Below are 16,287 nucleotides of genomic sequence, written 5' to 3' on the forward strand. Positions count from 1 at the left end.
TTAAAATTGTACACGTACCACTAAAAAAAAGAAGCACAATTCATGGTACTTTCTCCTAAAATATTTGCTTTATGTTTCTAGTGTTATCAAACAAAGGATGGTTACTAGATCAAACTAATAATATTATTTGATAATTAATTATACTACTCCAAAGTCATACAAAATAAATAATAATACAAGGGGTGACAAATTACAAATACTTGTTTTTTCTTCAATTTGAACACAACTCAACAAGGTCCCACAACTTCCCACTACTACTACTACTAATAAATAACACCCTTCAAGCTCCTTCCTCAACCTCCCACTAAAGTCTTGAAAACAAAAAGTTGCTTTCATCAAAGTCCACCTAAAATAAAGGTACAATGATTACAATAATACTTGATCAATTGAGCTTTTTGACATTTTTTTTCCCTCTACTGCAAATCCTACATTGATTCCATCTACAAAGCCTTTTTCACTTTTTTACCTTTCAAGTGGGTGAGAGAGGAGAGAAGAAACCAGAGTCATTAGAGCAGAAGAAAAACCCATGTTGGACAGTTGGATTAGCTGTACAAACTCTTTATTGCAGAAATCCTACTGTGGAGGATTGTTCTCAGGCTTGACCACTGAAGATGTATCCGGAGGTTGAGAATGGTAAATTGCCATTGCCAATGAGATTGGCATCATACAAAGAGCCTTTGATTGAAGAAGCTGCATCGCGGCTCCAACGTTCTCTTCCATCAGTTTAGCCACTTGACGTTCAGTCCCATCGTTAGACCATTTCTCCCACGCTGGTTGCGGAGTCCTTCCACCCTCACCCGTTTCATCCTATTGACATTTTAAGCAAAATCTGAATCAAAACCCCATTACTAAAGTTTTTACTTTTTGTTCTTAAAAAGTTTTTACCTCAACTGATGATGAAAGAGGCATATCAGTAACAAGTGGAGCAACCGCACCGGCTCCACCAAGTCGGCTCATGCTCAAAACCTACCAAAGTTGACAAAGAGAAACAGATATCATTGAAAGTGATAAGCTTCACCCCATGAAAATTATATATATAAAAAAAGCTTTTACTTTTAGATGAGCATGGAAGATTTCACAAGAAACACATTTTCTATTTTTAAAACAAAAGATGTATTATCTTATCAGAAATCCATCATTGCATTCTGTTTCTTTAGTGTCTCCATTATCTTATAAAGTAAAGAGACTTCCTTTTTTCGCTTGCGAGAGCTTTAAGTAACCGACTGCATTTTGATATAAGAAGCATTTGATGATCTACCAGATTACTATATTATAATGTGAACATGATGATTGTAATTATTGTTGAATATGGTATTATAATCATAAACTGTGATTAGGCTCCCTATGACAAAACAAAAAGTGAAAAGAGACTAAATGCCAAAGAAAACAAAAGCATTTTGGACTTGTTTATTCTTTCCCACATTAAATAACTGATCTAATCAGATTGAAATTTGGTTGAAGGGTAGGTAATGGTGGGACCAGAATTAACACCAAAAATCCATCCAGAGAATTTGAAAGACATGATCTTTAGATCTCTAATCTTATGAACAAACAGATTAAACATATTGCATAGGGAGTAATAAGATAATTCACAAGAAAGAGAGTTCGAGTTTAAAACTGCAGAAGAGAGAAGAATATACCTTGACTTGGAGCCTGAGAAACTTTACATAATCGACAATCTCATCGATCATAGCAGCTCTATCGGTCTGCACACGAAGACGGGAGAAACAGAAAGTGTCAAACTTTCTAGAGAAATTATATACAGGTGAGGGTTAGGGTGAAAGGTACAGACCTTGTTCACAGTAGGTACAAGTTCCTGCAGCGCCCTGATCCGTTCTGCTATTCTTTCTCTACGTAGCTGTGGTAAAGTAAAACAAACTTTTAGGTAATCCCTCCATAAAATCAAGAGATCATTACACAATGTTAACATTTTTTTATATCCGAAACATATTTTCAACTACAACCAACTCGCCACCAACATAGTATATCACAGGGAAATACAAAAGAGAATCTGAAATATACCCGCTCAGCGATGCTATGTGGATCAGTAGCCTGACCACGCCTAGCTCGAACCCTGGGACGGATTGAAGTAGGCTGATGTGGGGCCGATGGAGGTGGCTGTTGCATAGGCTGCCCGTGGAAAACCTTCCAGACAACACACAGAAGAAATAAGACCAAACGAAAATAAACCATTTGCACAAGGATTTGACTCCATTAGTTGTAAGAGAATAATTTAAGTTAGACCCTTAAGATTACTCATTTGACCAACTTAGAAGGCAAGATAAGCCACGCAGCTACATGAACTAGTGAGAAGTTGCTCATAGAGTAACAAGAGCTAACCTTAGTTTACTAAACAAACCAAAATCGATTAGATTCAACAAGTCTGAGCCAAAATAAAGCACATAACGCAAATCATCAACTTTGTTAAAGTTACTTACCACAAATCAAAAACTAAAACAAAAGTTACCAAAAATGTTCTCTTCAAAACCCTCAAATTCGATTTCTTCCCATTTCTAATAATCAAACACCAAAGCAAGAACAGAACTTACAGGTTTCATAGAAGAACATCGATTATCAACAACATCATCTGAGAATCTTTTCCCACTTCCATGTCCTCCTTCAGGTCTAAGAAACCCAGGTCCTTTCCCTTGATCAAGACTTAACCCCAAAGGAAACATCTGATTGTGAAACCCAGTTGGTCCACTTCCTCCTAAGCCACCCATGTGACTTCCTTCTTCTCCGGAACCCAACTGCAGCATCATAGGCGGTGCTCCACCACCTAATCCTCCGTCAACTCCAGATAAACCGGCGGCAGAAGAGGCTGAGAAGTTAGGAAGGCCGAGGATTTGCTCGAAGAAATCATCAGAAGGAGTTTGGTCAGAAAGGTTGTCGTGAGGGTTGTTACTAGCCATGGTTTGAGCTAAAGACAGAGACTTTGACTCGAACGAGTCACTGTGAGTTACGATTAACGAGTTAGGAACCTTCAAAGAGAGATTTACATGCGAAAGCTACAGATTTTTTTAATCTATTTTGGGTTGATGAAATTTTGATGCTTTAAAACGAATGAGGACGAAGAAGACAGAGACGAGAAAGGAGCAGAAGAAAAGTGAAAACTTTATGCTCTGTTTATAAAAAAAATATCCTTTTTGGTAAAAGACCTTACTTTTTCAGATTATTTCGTTTTTGCCATTTTCTTATTTTCCTTCCAGAAACAAAATAAAAATATATAAATGGGCTGGATTTTATATCATATTTGGGTCTTCTTTCTCTTCTTCTAAATATGGGCCTTCAATTCAGTCTTTGTTTTTTTCTTTATGGGTTAAAGTCTTCTTTAGTTTTCCTTATAAATTACGTTAAACCTCTAACAATTAATTTATAGAGGTATTAATTATTAGTAAATTAATAATTAATAATTTCTTTAACATTATTTTTTGCTTATGTTTTAATGTTTACTTGATTTTTTTATTAAAATAGTTTCTTTGTTTTTGTTTATGTTTTTAACTATTATAATAGTTGTAGTCAAACATAATTTAGTAATCTTTTTAATTAATTTTGAAAATATATGATATACTTATAATTGCCACTAGATATTATATAATTTGAATTGATGTATTTGGAAATTGGAAAAATACACTGAGACCAAACATTTGCGATTTTATACGGCCGAAGCGGTCGTTTAGGTGTTACGAAAGTGGAAATGGTGCGTCGTGGAATTGCACTGAAATCATCCCCACATATCTCCTCCCGCCTCTAATAGCTTCTGGTTCTTTCCGTTCTCATATATCTAGCAGATCCACTACCTATCTACCATGACGCCAAGTAGTGACGGTACTGTCCGTCGTACTTATTGCTCTCTATTTTTAGAACATGACGAATGAATTGTAGTTATCTATTATTGTATCCCTCCTAATTCTAATTAATGTATTCAACTATTAGAATGTATTGAAAAAATCGCTTATTTTTCTGTTTGTAAGTTAAATTTTCCTATATCACTTATTGAGATGTTTACATAATTCAAAAACGTCACATAATTATCTTGCGAGATATAATCAAATTCGAGATATGCGCTAAGCAAACAAGCTCCAAATAAAGTATTTCAAATTCAAAAGAGACAATTTAGTTTCCTAGAAAATGTTTTCTCTCTTCTATCACAATTCAGGTTGATTCCCAAGCTTGTCGATATGGAAGATTCTGTTTGCTAGCTTATCAATCTCAGCGACTCCTCTCTCTAATTTGAGTCTACACCAACAAAAACTAAAGGGTTCACATCATTATGCCTAAATGGAGCTCATTTATAAAGGAACAACTTGTGCTTAAGGAGGTAATTCTCAGACCAAACACGAACATCCAACATAAGAAGTAATAAAAGCTAAGAAAAACAGTTATTTACAAAAATCAATAAATAAAACAAGTTTTGTTTTGGATGAAAAAAAAAAAAAAAAAAAAACAAGTTTTGTTTTGATAATATATTAACACAAAAAAAATCAGTTAATCAACTTAATAGTTTAATATATTAATTATTATCCCTTTAAGAATTTTTTTTTCTAATGCCCTTTTCATGATGCCCTTTTTCAACTTTACCCTTTTGTTTTATCCAATTTTATTTCTACCCTCTTTAAATTTTTAATGACCATTTTACCCTTATTTGGAAATTGTTTTAGGTTAACAAAATGAAAAATTAATATTTTTTCGCCAAAAATATTCCAAAATAAATTTCCCGCCAAAATTTGTTTTCAAACATATTTTTCCCGCCAATTTTTTTTTTTTGGCGGGAAATAGATTTACAAGGGATTTTAAAAGAGTTTTAAAAGATTTACAAGGGATTTTATAGGGGTTTTATAAGATTTACAAGGGATTTTAAAAGGGTAATTTACAATAGATTTTAAAGGGATTTCAAAAATTTACAAAAGTCTTTTAAAGATTTTTAAAGGCTTTAAAATTGTTTTAAAAAATTTTAAAATATTTACAAGGGATTTTAAAAGGGTTTTACAATATTTACAATGGATTTTAAAGGGCTTTAAAAGATTTACAAAGGATTTGTAAAGATTTTTAAAGAGTTTAAAAGTATTTTGAAAGATTTACAAGGGATTTTAAAACCTTTTAAAATTACTTGTAAATTTTTTAAAACCCTTTTAAAATCCATTGTAAATCTTTTCAAACTCTTTTAAAATCTTTTGTAAATCTTTTAAAACCTTTTTAAAATCTCTTGTAAATCTTTTAAAACCCTTTTAAAATTCTTTGTAAATCTATTTGCCGCCAAAAAATATTTACAAGGATTTTTAAAATCATTTTTTTGGCTGAGGAAAAATTTGTTACGAAAAAAATTTTTGCCGGGAATGTTTTTTTTTGTCGGGAAAAAAGTTTGGCAGAAACTTTTCTTTTTGGCGGGAAAAAAAAAATTTGGCGCCAAAAAATTGGCGGGAAAAGTTCAGTTTTCAATTACATGTTTCTATTAGATGAGGGTAATTTGGTCATTTTGTTCAAGAGAAGGGGTATTTTTAAAAATGGACAACATAAAAGGGTATTGTTGCAAAAGAGTAGTAAAAAAAGTGTAATTTTATAAATCTCCCTTATTTTAATATACAAACAAATATTATTTTTACTTGTGTATAATTTTGTCTTTTGATAATTTTCATTTTTTGATAATGTTAACAATTTTCTAGTTTTGTTTTAAATATATTGTTTAATTTAGATTTGACATGTAATATATATAAACAGATATTATTTTTTACTTGTATAAATCTAATATTTTAATTGACACATGTTCCGGTCATTTTAAAAACCAAACTTTATATAATAAGATAAAAATGATAAATCTTATTCTATTTATAAATACATTTTATTAATTTATAAAGAATACAACACATATACATTCGTTCTAACCGTATCAATTTTAAAGACACAAATACAAACTAAAACCAAATTAAGTTCAACCGAACCAAACGAGATAAACCGATCTATTCTAAAAAAAAAAAAAAATACTTCCTTTGTAGCCTTTTGATTGTTCGAGCATCATCAAGTTTACATTGTTCGAGCATTATCCAATCCAGTATAAAATATTATTCACACCGGAGAACGGTACAATTCTTCAATAAAAGATGAGTCGACAGCGACCGCTCTAATCAGTGGAACTCTGAAGTTTCTGTATTTTTATCTTTCTTACATGATCTCATTTTTTTTATTTTTTATTTTTTCACAATCTTACATGATCTCCTAGTATCACTTAATTATATACAACGAAACATGTGAACTGGAACATAGTTGATAGAAAGGAAAAAGAGGGAAAATGTGATTTGATTATAGATTTAACTCATTAACAATGTGTGATTGTGTGTGGATGCTTTAAGTAAACACGGAATAGAAACGAATAATATGGAAACTGGAAAGTTGAAAACGCGTTTCCTAATTTGTCTCACAGATTTTTAATACTAAAAAAAAGTGGAATATATAAACTCTATAATAAGGTCGTAATCAAATTACATGAAGATAATAGAGATCATTTACCATAATTAATCTAATCAAAAGCAATTAGTATTATTGACAATGACAACAAATCATCAACACAAAGAGGAAAATAAATAAATAAAAAAACTCAGAAGAATCTGTCTCACTGATTTCTTCATCTTCTTCTCTTCCTGGACCCGACATTCCAGTGTTGGTACATAAAAGACTCTTCCTTTGTCTGTTTTTTGTTCCCAGATTCATCTTTACTTATTGACTAAATTCTCTCTGGTGTGAGAAGTAAAATGGGTCACGGAGGAGAAGGGATGTCGCTTGAATTCACTCCGACGTGGGTCGTCGCCGGAGTTTGTACGGTCATCGTCGCGATTTCACTGGCGGTGGAGCGTTTGCTTCACTATTTCGGTACTGTTCTTAAGAAGAAGAAGCAAAAACCCCTTTACGAAGCCCTTCAAAAGGTTAAAGAAGGTACCGTACACACACACACACACCAACGTAAAACAAAACATCAAAAGCCCTTCTTTTCTTTTTGTTTGAGTGGGTTCCACGGATCTTTTGAGTGAGATTAGTTTTGTTTTTCTGGGTTATAACACAGTGTTTTAGTCTTTTAATTATGGTTTCTAGTTTACAAAATCTGCAAATTGTTCGATAAATCCTTCAATCAAATGTAGCTATGTCAGATTTTAAGTAGCTTGAGTCTTTAAAGTTTAACTCTTTACTCCTTTTGGTGTTGCTTTGGTTCGAATTTATTGATCTATGACAAATCTTTAAGGATTTGCAGAGTTGATGTTGTTGTTAATAGTGGACCAATTGTTTCTTTAAAGCTTAAGTGAGATGTGACTGTGTCTGATTATAAGCAGCGCTTTGAGTATTTAAAGTTCAAATCTTTCACTTTTTTTTTTTCTTTGTGTTGCTTTAGTGCAAATTTGTGGATGTATGATGAATCATTTTGGTGAATTGCAGAGCTGATGTTGTTAGGGTTTATATCGCTGTTACTGACGGTATTCCAAGGGCTCATTTCCAAATTCTGTGTGAAAGAAAATGTGCTTATGCATATGCTTCCATGTTCTCTCGATTCAAGACGAGAAGCTGGGGCAAGTGAACATAAAAACGTTACAGCAAAAGAACATTTTCAGACTTTTTTACCTATTGTTGGAACCACTAGGCGTCTACTTGCTGAACATGCTGCTGTGCAAGTTGGTTACTGTAGCGAAAAGGTAAATTCAAATACCTTCAGGGCCTCACTATAGTCATATTAGGTGTTGCTCTTGCTATTACTTGATTGAATCAGTACTTACTTCTCTCCCTCTTGTTTTCAGGGTAAAGTACCATTGCTTTCGCTTGAGGCATTGCACCATCTACATATTTTCATCTTCGTCCTCGCCATATCCCATGTGACATTCTGTGTCCTTACCGTGATTTTTGGAAGCACAAGGGTGAGCACAAACCAATATAGAAATTTTCTACATTCAATGTATATATAAATTAAGTTCTCAGGTGTGAAACCTCTGGTTTATCTATGTTAATGCAGATTCACCAATGGAAGAAATGGGAGGATTCGATCGCAGATGAGAAGTTTGACCCCGAAACAGGTACTAAATCGATTATATGCTAGCGGAACATTATGCATATTGTTTGATTATTTATTGTGCTTTGTTGCAGCTCTCAGGAAAAGAAGGGTCACTCATGTACACAACCATGCTTTTATTAAAGAGCATTTTCTTGGTATTGGCAAAGATTCAGTCATCCTCGGATGGACGGTATGGTATCTTTAAATTACATTACTAGTTTTATATTGGTTATTTGTCCTTTGGAACTACCCGATGTTGAGAGTATGTTGTTTGCATGACAGCAATCCTTTCTCAAGCAATTCTATGATTCTGTGACGAAATCAGATTACGTGACTTTACGTCTTGGTTTCATTATGGTAAAATCTTGATTACTTACAAAAATTGAGATTTGGTAATCAAGAACATTTGCTTTGATCTTTTAGTCTAACAATCTATATGGTTTAAATACAGACACATTGTAAGGGAAACCCCAAGCTTAATTTCCACAAGTATATGATGCGCGCTCTAGAGGATGATTTCAAACAAGTTGTTGGTATTAGTTGGTATCTTTGGATCTTTGTCGTCATCTTTTTGCTGCTAAATGTTAACGGTATGCTTTTCACAAAACTCAAATCTTTTTCTTATGTCTAGTTTCAATAGAAATGAAAAGAAATTGTTATTACGTTTCCTTTGATATCGAAGCTACAATTATGTATCTTGCAGGATGGCACACATATTTCTGGATAGCATTTATTCCCTTTGCTGTGAGTCATTTGTTTTTGTCCTCATTTTACTTCGTTGGAATGTGCTTAAATCTTCTTTCAGTTGAGCTGAATTTGTTTTTTTTAATGTAAAATTTGAAGTTGCTTCTTGCTGTGGGAACAAAGTTGGAGCATGTGATTGCACAGTTAGCTCATGAAGTTGCAGAGAAACATGTAGCCATTGAAGGAGACTTAGTGGTGAAACCCTCAGATGAGCATTTCTGGTTCAGCAAACCTCAAATTGTTCTCTACTTGATCCATTTTATCCTCTTCCAGAATGCTTTTGAGATTGCGTTTTTCTTTTGGATTTGGGTAAGTCTGGTTCTTTAAGAAAAGAAAAAACAAAATTTTAAGATTCACCTAAAATGGTTAAGACTGATGACTTTATTTTAGGTTACATACGGCTTCGACTCGTGCATTATGGGACAGGTGAGATACATTGTTCCAAGATTGGTTATCGGGTAAGCATAAAGATTCGACATTTTTTCTTTTGTTCTTTCTCATATTGTTTCGTTGAGTATAACTCATTGTAGACTGGTATCTTTCTTCTTCTCTTTAGGGTCTTCATTCAAGTGCTTTGCAGTTACAGTACACTGCCTCTTTACGCCATCGTCTCACAGGTAACAAGCTAATTTTTACTAAAAAGCTTGAGAATCTTTTGGTTTGGTTTTTTGGATTCTTTCTGAAAAGTTGACCCTTTTCTTATATTACAACAGATGGGAAGTAGCTTCAAGAAAGCTATATTCGAGGAGAATGTGCAGGTTGGTCTTGTTGGTTGGGCACAGAAAGTGAAACAAAAGAGAGACCTAAAAGCTGCAGCTAGTAATGGAGACGAAGGAAGCTCTCAGGCTGGTCCTGGTCCTGATTCTGGTTCTGGTTCTGCTCCTGCTGCTGGTCCTGGTGCAGGTTTTGCAGGAATTCAGCTCAGCAGAGTAACAAGAAACAACGCAGGGGACACAAACAATGAGATTACACCTGATCATAACAACTGAGCAGAGATATTATCTTTTCCATTTAGAGGATCATCATCAGATTTTAGCTTCAAGGTCCGGTTTTGTGGTTTATACATAAGTTATAGTGACTTGATTTTTTTGTTTTGTTACAAAGTTACCATCTTTGGATTAGAATTGGGAAATTGAATCTGTTTGTATATTGTATTATTTGGAACATTGTGGATGCCCATGGATATGTTTCTGTTCAATTATTTTGGTTTTGGGTAATGAAATTTGAAACCAACGAAAAACCAAAAATATTCTTCAGTTGGAATTTGGTTTCTTACAATGTGTTGGAAAAAGTACATTTAAATTTCAAGACTTTGGATTTGTTGTACAGTAAGCAATCAAATATGATTTAGGTTAAACCGGTTAATTTTACTTTGGTTTGGATGATTAAACCGGCTCCAAATTAATATTCCTTTTATCTCTCTGCTTTTTACTTTTGTACGAGAGTTAAAGCCACACTAGTCACTCGCGCTAGTCTCTTCTTCGAACGCTTGCAATGGATCTTCTCAAGACTCCTTCCTCCACGGTTGGTCTATCAGAAACATTCGCTAGGTTAAAGTCACAAGGCAAAGTAAGTAAATTCTCTCTTCAATCACCCTAAAGTTTCAATTTTTATTTCCTTTCTCTATTCGATTTGTTCTTGATTGTTGTTGAAAACAATTTTGTAGGTGGCTCTGATTCCATATATCACAGCTGGTGATCCTGATCTTTCTACAACAGCGAAAGCTCTTAAAGTGCTTGATTCGTGTGGCTCCGACATAATCGAACTCGGTGTTCCATACTCTGATCCATTAGCTGATGGTCCAGCAATCCAGGTTCGATCCTCAAAAGCTGCACATTTCAATCATCTTCTGAATATTGAACTTTCTCTCTTTCTTGTCATAGGCTGCTGCGAGACGTTCGTTACTTAAAGGAACCAACTTTAACTCCATTATCTCTATGCTTAAAGAGGTGTGTGTGGTTTGTTTTGTTTACTTACAGCCTCTCTTAGTTGTTTAGATTACATATGATGAAATTACAACTCTCATTGTTGAGTAGATAGTGGATTTTTTTTTGTTTTGGTTTTCTTACAAAGGGACACTTTTTATTCCAAAATTTCTTCAGGTTATTCCTCAGTTATCTTGTCCAATTGCATTGTTTACATATTACAATCCAATCCTGCGACGAGGAGTAGAGAACTACATGACTGTTATAAAGAATGCTGGAGTTCATGGTACATTGACATTTTCAATTTTTCTCCCAAGTAAAATACTTATATGCTGTTTCAGGGCTCAGTTTTGACGTCATTTGCTTCCATTTATTCTTAGTTCCTGTCTTTACTACGTTAACATTGTGTCTCTTCATAGGGCTTCTGGTTCCTGATGTTCCACTCGAGGAGACTGAAACTCTGCGGAACGAAGCTCGGAAGCATCAAATTGAGCTAGTATGACATTCTTCTCTAGCTGTCAATAAAAGATAGCATCTTTCACAGCAAACTGTTTTCTTTCCTTTACCATCTTTACTATGTTGTCCTCAAGGTACTGCTCACAACACCCACAACTCCAAAAGAACGAATGAATGCCATTGTTGAAGCCTCTGAAGGATTTATCTATCTCGTAAGAATCACAGTTTCACGACTCTTCTAGTTCAGTAAATGATGCGTGTAAGTTCGTGTTCTTATATAGCCGCAATGTTGTTATCGAGCTCTTTTCAGGTAAGTTCAGTAGGGGTTACTGGTACAAGAGAGTCTGTTAACGAAAAAGTTCAATCTCTTCTACAACAAATCAAAGAGGCAACTAGCAAGCCAGTGGCAGTTGGATTTGGCATATCAAAACCTGAGCATGTGAAACAGGTTGGGCTGCATCACAGACACTGGATTAGCAATATCTTGGCAATTGGATTTGTTAACCCGACTCAGTTTATTTCACATCACAGGTAGCTGAATGGGGAGCAGACGGAGTCATTGTTGGTAGCGCGATGGTTAAGATCTTGGGCGAGTCTGAATCACCTGAGCAAGGACTTAAGGAGCTAGAATTCTTCACTAAATCTTTGAAGTCTGCTCTTGTCTCTTGAATACCCACAATGATTCTTTCTTAATTGAATGCAAAGAACCAGATGAAGCTACCATTGCTTCTTCATAATATAACATTCCTCTCCAAATAAAAATCAAGAGTTATACATTATTGTAGATTTTTCGGGTTCCGAAGGAGAAAGACAAGAATATCAAAAACAAACAAATGATATAGGCTCCGAGAGCTTGCAAAATGCATATGTTTAACGCTGTGACACAGATTCTGCAGAAAAGAGGTACTTGACACGAGAGAGAACTGAATCATGAGCAGGATCATAGGGATGGTCCTTGGAAGGGATCTCCAAGATTGCAGGAACTGGCTTGTTGTAGCTATCCACCAAGAACCGGATCATATTGGCGATCTACAAGCATGAAACTTTCTCATTACATTTTTGACATTGTAGAAAGAAACAGACTTTGCAGTATAGAGCACATAGAGATAGGCCTCATTCTATTTCATGTTTACAAATGATATGTGTCAAAAGGCTGATACAAAGTAGCCTAACCTTATGTTTCTGACACAGTTGGATCCAATAATATACTAATTGCTGGGAAAAAGATAGCAAAACTACCCTACATAATGGTGACTTTGATCCATGATGAAAAGGGTGCGTGGAAGCAAGTAAGATAGTCAATAATGGCATTAAACATAAGGGGCTCAATAAAGTGGAGGAGTACAAGTCATGAATCCTTTGATTACGACTTAAACAAGACAGTACAGACATAGCAGTTAAGATGAGTAACATTACAAGTAAACTGGATTTGGAAGAAGACACTTACATATTGGCTTAAAAGAATGATAGCGATATCATCCCTTGCTGAGAATTCCTTGAAAGCATCCTCAATTTGTCTCACAGTTGTCTCTGAAAAGACAAAACCAAAAGAAAAGAAAAATCAATTAACTTAGAAGACTAGATGGGTAATTTATACAAATTCTACAGAAATAGAAGTTAAGAAAGTTATCTCCTAACAATTCCACACGAAATTGATTAGATGAAAAACTTCAACTAACTTGATTTTGTCAAAAGGATACCACTTTGAGATAAGTGACATAACTTGATTCATGATTGAAAAGATTATCTTTCCTCAAGATCATATTGAGTTAGAAAAACATACTTGAATCCACGATGAGGTAATTTGTCTTCCTCCTTATGTCAACATTACCAACTCCAGCCATCAAAAATCCAACAACAGTGTCCTGTACACAAAATTTAAGTCTTGTAAGTGGCATTGAAGATTGCTAAAGGGTTATATCAACGGATAGTTCCAAACAATTCTGCCACCATTGGCCAATTAAGTGTCTGCCAGTAACAAGTCGTTGTACAAGGAAGAAAATGCAAGTTAAGTCTAAAATAAGAGACTAGACATGATTTTCTGATAGAATACAATGGAGTAAATCCAATTGTTAAGCCAGAACAGTTGTGAAGACTAACATTAAAAAACCTAAACCTCTTGTTATTCAATGTTAATACAGTTTCTAGGAAGATTTCTACTCCTTAGTTTCCTGATTCGTGCTGAAATCAAAATTCAGTAATAGCAGATCAGATCATCTGCAGATTTGGTCTGATCCCAAATCAAGAAATACACAGAACTACGGACAAAGCTATTCTAAGGCTTGAATCACTACCAAAAAGATTAAAAATTCCACAAACAAATCCAAAAAGTCAAGCAGTTTACGGATAAATAAATCTATACAAACAACGCATTGATTTAGTTCAGATCACATCTCAGAGATTCAAAACTCAACACAGAAGATCCAAATGAAAAATCAAAATTATCTAAAGAATCAAACTAATGGAACCTCAAATCCTTCATCAACATATAAAAAGATGAGTTTTTTGGTAACGAATTTACCTCATCGGCGATCATTGCGATGAGGGCAGAGTTGCGAGCAGGGATCGTAGCTCTCCCAGCCATATTTGATTCAACTACACACGATAAACAATTCCAGAACAAAAATCAATCCAGCGAAGAAGACAATTATCGAAATTGGGTAAAAACCCTGATCAATTCCTGATCTTAGATTCGAAGATAAAGCAAAAGCTCATAGATTTTACTCATTACCTCTTTTTCTCTGTTCTTCTCTCCTTCTTCGATTTGATTTGATAGATAGATTTGTGTAAATCACAACCAAAGACCACGCGCAAAAAAAAAACTTGTTCAGAACACGATTCAATTGACAATATTACCCCTGACTATACCTTTAATAACGATACTACCCTCCTTTAATAATTGCTCATTAACAGTAAAAGTGGCAAAAGTGTAAATATATACTAAAAATAATGATGAGTGCAAGTCCCATCAAAGCCAGCTTGCCTCTTCGAGGGTACGTTTGTCTTTTCGACATCTCTTTTCTTGTCTCTACTTCAGAAAAACCTCCTGTGATGATTATTATATGTGAAGCAGAACAAAAGCAAAAAGAGAGAGTCAGAGGAAGAAGAAGAAGAAGAAGAGTCAGTGAGCTGCAATGGCGGATTCTCACTCAGTCAACAATCAGCTCTCGAGACACACTTCCATTTTTGGTTTACGTTTATGGGTTGTTCTCGGCGTTTGCGTTGGAGCCGCGATCGTTCTTTTACTCGTTCTCATCTCTCTCTGGTTCATTTACCGACGAAGCAACAAGAACAAATCTCTTGAGTCTTCTTCTAAATCTAACCATACGATTGTTCCCGTTGTTTCCAAGGAGATTCAAGAGATTCGACCTCCAATTCAACCCGACCCAACACCGGAGCCACACCAAAACCAACAAAGAGAAGACGATAACAAAATTCACATCGAAATTGGTAAAGATCATCGGATTGCGTACCCGGAACGAGGAGGTTGGACTGGTTCCGGGTCTGGGTCCGGGTCGGGTGATCAGGGTTTACTTATGTTGTCGGGTCCTGAGGTTTCTCATTTAGGTTGGGGACATTGGTATACGTTGAGAGAGCTTGAGGTTTCTACTAATGGATTTGCTGACGAGAATGTGATTGGACAAGGAGGTTATGGGATTGTGTATAGAGGTGTTCTTGAGGATAAATCAATGGTGGCTATAAAGAATCTGCTCAACAACAGAGGACAAGCTGAGAAAGAATTTAAAGTCGAAGTCGAAGCTATTGGACGCGTAAGACACAAGAATCTGGTGAGATTGCTTGGTTATTGCGTTGAAGGAGCTCATAGGATGTTAGTTTACGAGTATGTTGATAATGGGAATTTAGAACAATGGATTCATGGTGGTGGTTTGGGGTTTAAGAGTCCTCTTACTTGGGAGATTAGGATGAACATTGTTCTTGGAACAGCCAAAGGGTTAATGTATTTACACGAAGGTCTTGAGCCTAAAGTTGTTCACCGAGATATTAAATCGAGTAATATCTTGCTTGACAAGCAATGGAACTCGAAAGTTTCTGACTTTGGGTTAGCTAAGCTCTTGGGTTCGGAGATGAGCTATGTGACTACTCGTGTGATGGGTACGTTTGGGTATGTGGCTCCTGAATACGCGAGTACCGGAATGTTGAATGAGAGGAGCGATGTTTATAGCTTCGGTGTTCTTGTTATGGAGATTATTTCAGGGAGAAGTCCTGTGGATTATAGCCGGGCTCCGGGAGAAGTGAATCTTGTGGAATGGTTGAAGAGATTGGTGACGAATCGAGATGCGGAAGGAGTTTTGGATCCGAGGATGGTTGATAAACCGTCGTTAAGGTCATTGAAGCGTACCCTTTTGGTAGCTTTAAGATGTGTTGATCCTAATGCTCAAAAGAGGCCAAAAATGGGTCATATCATTCATATGCTTGAAGCTGAGGACTTGGTCTCTAAAGATGATCGGAGAAACTCTGGAGGAGGAGGAGGAGGAATAGAACAGGGAAGGTCACCGCGGAGGAAGACAAATGTGAATGAATCAGAGGATGAGAGTGGTAATTCTGTTCTGATCAACAATGACCAATTAGCTTTGGAGAATAAGCAGAACTAGTAAAAAAGAAAGAAGCTTTGGCATTATAATTTTGTATTACTATTTTTAGAAGTTTTTTCTTGTGTGTGTATATTTATGTGTGTAGATTCTTAGCCCTTTCACAAAAAAAAAAAAAATGTGTGTAGATTCTTGTAATTTTGCAATAATTAAAACTGGGGATTGCTTGAAAAATATATATATGGTTTGTTTTTTTGTATTCTTTTGGTTCGTTCTCTATTGTAATATAGCCTACATAGTGGTGATTTGTGGTATTGGTGACACTATGTTAAGGTCAAAAAGAAATAGAGAGTAAATTCCATATATATGAAAATTGAAAATGACTGTTTAAATTTACATATGGCGCGAAAAAATGATCTAGTTCGTTAATTATTTTTAGAAGCTTTTTGTGGTAAATTTAGATTTTTAAAAAACTCCATATATTTTTTTTTTATAATTTAGGCTTGTCTATTGTAAATTTGTAATATAGCTTAGTGATTTATTTGTTTAGCTTCTGGTGACATTTTATAAATTTTTAATGACC

At 35.0% G+C, this 16,287-nt stretch overlaps 5 protein-coding genes and 2 long non-coding RNA genes across 10 annotated transcripts; 5 read left to right on the forward strand and 2 right to left on the reverse strand.

The window, feature by feature from the left end:
* Positions 1-92: 92 nt before the first annotated feature.
* On the reverse strand, positions 93-3,146 carry UNE12 (basic helix-loop-helix (bHLH) DNA-binding superfamily protein). Of its 3 annotated transcripts, none has more exons than NM_001125447.1 (7): positions 2,982-3,105; positions 2,550-2,731; positions 2,023-2,145; positions 1,793-1,858; positions 1,641-1,706; positions 886-966; positions 104-807 (listed from the first exon to the last, which is right to left on the reverse strand). In NM_001125447.1, the coding sequence occupies exons 2-7, from the start codon at positions 2,721-2,723 to the stop codon at positions 574-576; spliced, it is 744 nt and encodes a 247-aa protein (NP_001118919.1). In that variant the 5' UTR covers positions 2,724-2,731; positions 2,982-3,105; the 3' UTR covers positions 104-573. The 3 variants fall into 3 exon arrangements, with proteins under 3 accessions (NP_567245.1, NP_001118919.1, NP_001031577.1); NM_001036500.2 differs by having other exon boundaries at positions 114-346; positions 467-807; positions 2,550-3,097; NM_116493.3 differs by having other exon boundaries at positions 93-807; positions 2,550-3,146.
* Positions 3,147-3,649: 503 nt separating this feature from the next.
* Positions 3,650-3,993, forward strand: AT4G04215. The gene has a single exon (NR_141783.1). It is a non-coding gene; the product is annotated as an other RNA (long non-coding RNA).
* A 2,500-nt stretch (positions 3,994-6,493) lies between these two features.
* MLO1 (Seven transmembrane MLO family protein) lies at positions 6,494-10,168 on the forward strand. Of its 2 annotated transcripts, NM_001036501.2 has the most exons (13): positions 6,494-6,658; positions 6,743-6,927; positions 7,423-7,676; positions 7,779-7,895; positions 7,991-8,051; positions 8,122-8,219; positions 8,312-8,386; positions 8,481-8,619; positions 8,733-8,773; positions 8,873-9,082; positions 9,164-9,231; positions 9,330-9,390; positions 9,487-10,168. In NM_001036501.2, exons 2-13 carry the CDS (start codon positions 6,747-6,749, stop codon positions 9,760-9,762), a joined length of 1,581 nt encoding a protein of 526 aa, NP_001031578.1. In that variant the 5' UTR covers positions 6,494-6,658; positions 6,743-6,746; the 3' UTR covers positions 9,763-10,168. The 2 variants fall into 2 exon arrangements, with proteins under 2 accessions (NP_001031578.1, NP_192169.1); NM_116494.5 differs by having other exon boundaries at positions 6,494-6,927.
* Positions 10,169-10,213: 45 nt separating this feature from the next.
* AT4G02610 (Aldolase-type TIM barrel family protein) lies at positions 10,214-11,942 on the forward strand. The gene is made up of 8 exons (NM_116495.4): positions 10,214-10,342; positions 10,440-10,586; positions 10,657-10,722; positions 10,876-10,984; positions 11,118-11,194; positions 11,289-11,366; positions 11,465-11,602; positions 11,686-11,942. Exons 1-8 carry the CDS (start codon positions 10,268-10,270, stop codon positions 11,821-11,823), a joined length of 828 nt encoding a protein of 275 aa, NP_192170.1. The 5' UTR covers positions 10,214-10,267; the 3' UTR covers positions 11,824-11,942.
* Positions 11,854-13,961, reverse strand: AT4G02620 (vacuolar ATPase subunit F family protein). Its single transcript, NM_116496.4, has 5 exons — positions 13,886-13,961; positions 13,676-13,749; positions 12,938-13,019; positions 12,602-12,684; positions 11,854-12,183 (listed from the first exon to the last, which is right to left on the reverse strand). The coding sequence occupies exons 2-5, from the start codon at positions 13,736-13,738 to the stop codon at positions 12,025-12,027; spliced, it is 387 nt and encodes a 128-aa protein (NP_192171.1). The 5' UTR covers positions 13,739-13,749; positions 13,886-13,961; the 3' UTR covers positions 11,854-12,024.
* On the forward strand, positions 12,161-12,585 carry AT4G04225. Its single transcript, NR_141790.1, has one exon. It is a non-coding gene; the product is annotated as an other RNA (long non-coding RNA).
* A 255-nt stretch (positions 13,962-14,216) lies between the features above and the next one.
* AT4G02630 (Protein kinase superfamily protein) lies at positions 14,217-16,015 on the forward strand. Its single transcript, NM_116497.3, has one exon. The coding sequence runs from the start codon at positions 14,289-14,291 to the stop codon at positions 15,765-15,767; it is 1,479 nt and encodes a 492-aa protein (NP_192172.1). The 5' UTR covers positions 14,217-14,288; the 3' UTR covers positions 15,768-16,015.
* The last annotated feature ends 272 nt before the right edge of the window (positions 16,016-16,287 follow it).

Source organism: Arabidopsis thaliana, chromosome 4 (genome assembly GCF_000001735.4).
Source record: "Arabidopsis thaliana chromosome 4, partial sequence".
Classification (NCBI taxonomy): domain Eukaryota; kingdom Viridiplantae; phylum Streptophyta; class Magnoliopsida; order Brassicales; family Brassicaceae; genus Arabidopsis; species Arabidopsis thaliana.

Coding starts and splice junctions, on each gene's coding strand:
- UNE12 (NM_116493.3), bottom strand. CDS start 2,912: ATGGCTAGTAACAACCCTCACGACAACCTTTCTGACCAAACTCCTTCT. Junction 967..1,640: donor TTCTCAGGCTCCAAGTCAAG/GTATATTCTTCT, acceptor CAACTTTGGTAG/GTTTTGAGCATGAGCCGACT. Junction 808..885: donor CTCTTTCATCATCAGTTGAG/GTAAAAACTTTT, acceptor AAATGTCAATAG/GATGAAACGGGTGAGGGTGG.
- MLO1 (NM_116494.5), top strand. CDS start 6,747: ATGGGTCACGGAGGAGAAGGGATGTCGCTTGAATTCACTCCGACGTGG. Junction 7,896..7,990: donor TGATTTTTGGAAGCACAAGG/GTGAGCACAAAC, acceptor ATGTTAATGCAG/ATTCACCAATGGAAGAAATG. Junction 9,232..9,329: donor GTTCCAAGATTGGTTATCGG/GTAAGCATAAAG, acceptor TCTTCTCTTTAG/GGTCTTCATTCAAGTGCTTT.
- AT4G02610 (NM_116495.4), top strand. CDS start 10,268: ATGGATCTTCTCAAGACTCCTTCCTCCACGGTTGGTCTATCAGAAACA. Junction 10,343..10,439: donor GGTTAAAGTCACAAGGCAAA/GTAAGTAAATTC, acceptor ACAATTTTGTAG/GTGGCTCTGATTCCATATAT. Junction 10,723..10,875: donor TTATCTCTATGCTTAAAGAG/GTGTGTGTGGTT, acceptor AAATTTCTTCAG/GTTATTCCTCAGTTATCTTG.
- AT4G02620 (NM_116496.4), bottom strand. CDS start 13,738: ATGGCTGGGAGAGCTACGATCCCTGCTCGCAACTCTGCCCTCATCGCA. Junction 13,020..13,675: donor TCGCAATGATCGCCGATGAG/GTAAATTCGTTA, acceptor TTTTGTGTACAG/GACACTGTTGTTGGATTTTT. Junction 12,685..12,937: donor TTACCTCATCGTGGATTCAA/GTATGTTTTTCT, acceptor TTGTCTTTTCAG/AGACAACTGTGAGACAAATT.
- AT4G02630 (NM_116497.3), top strand. CDS start 14,289: ATGGCGGATTCTCACTCAGTCAACAATCAGCTCTCGAGACACACTTCC.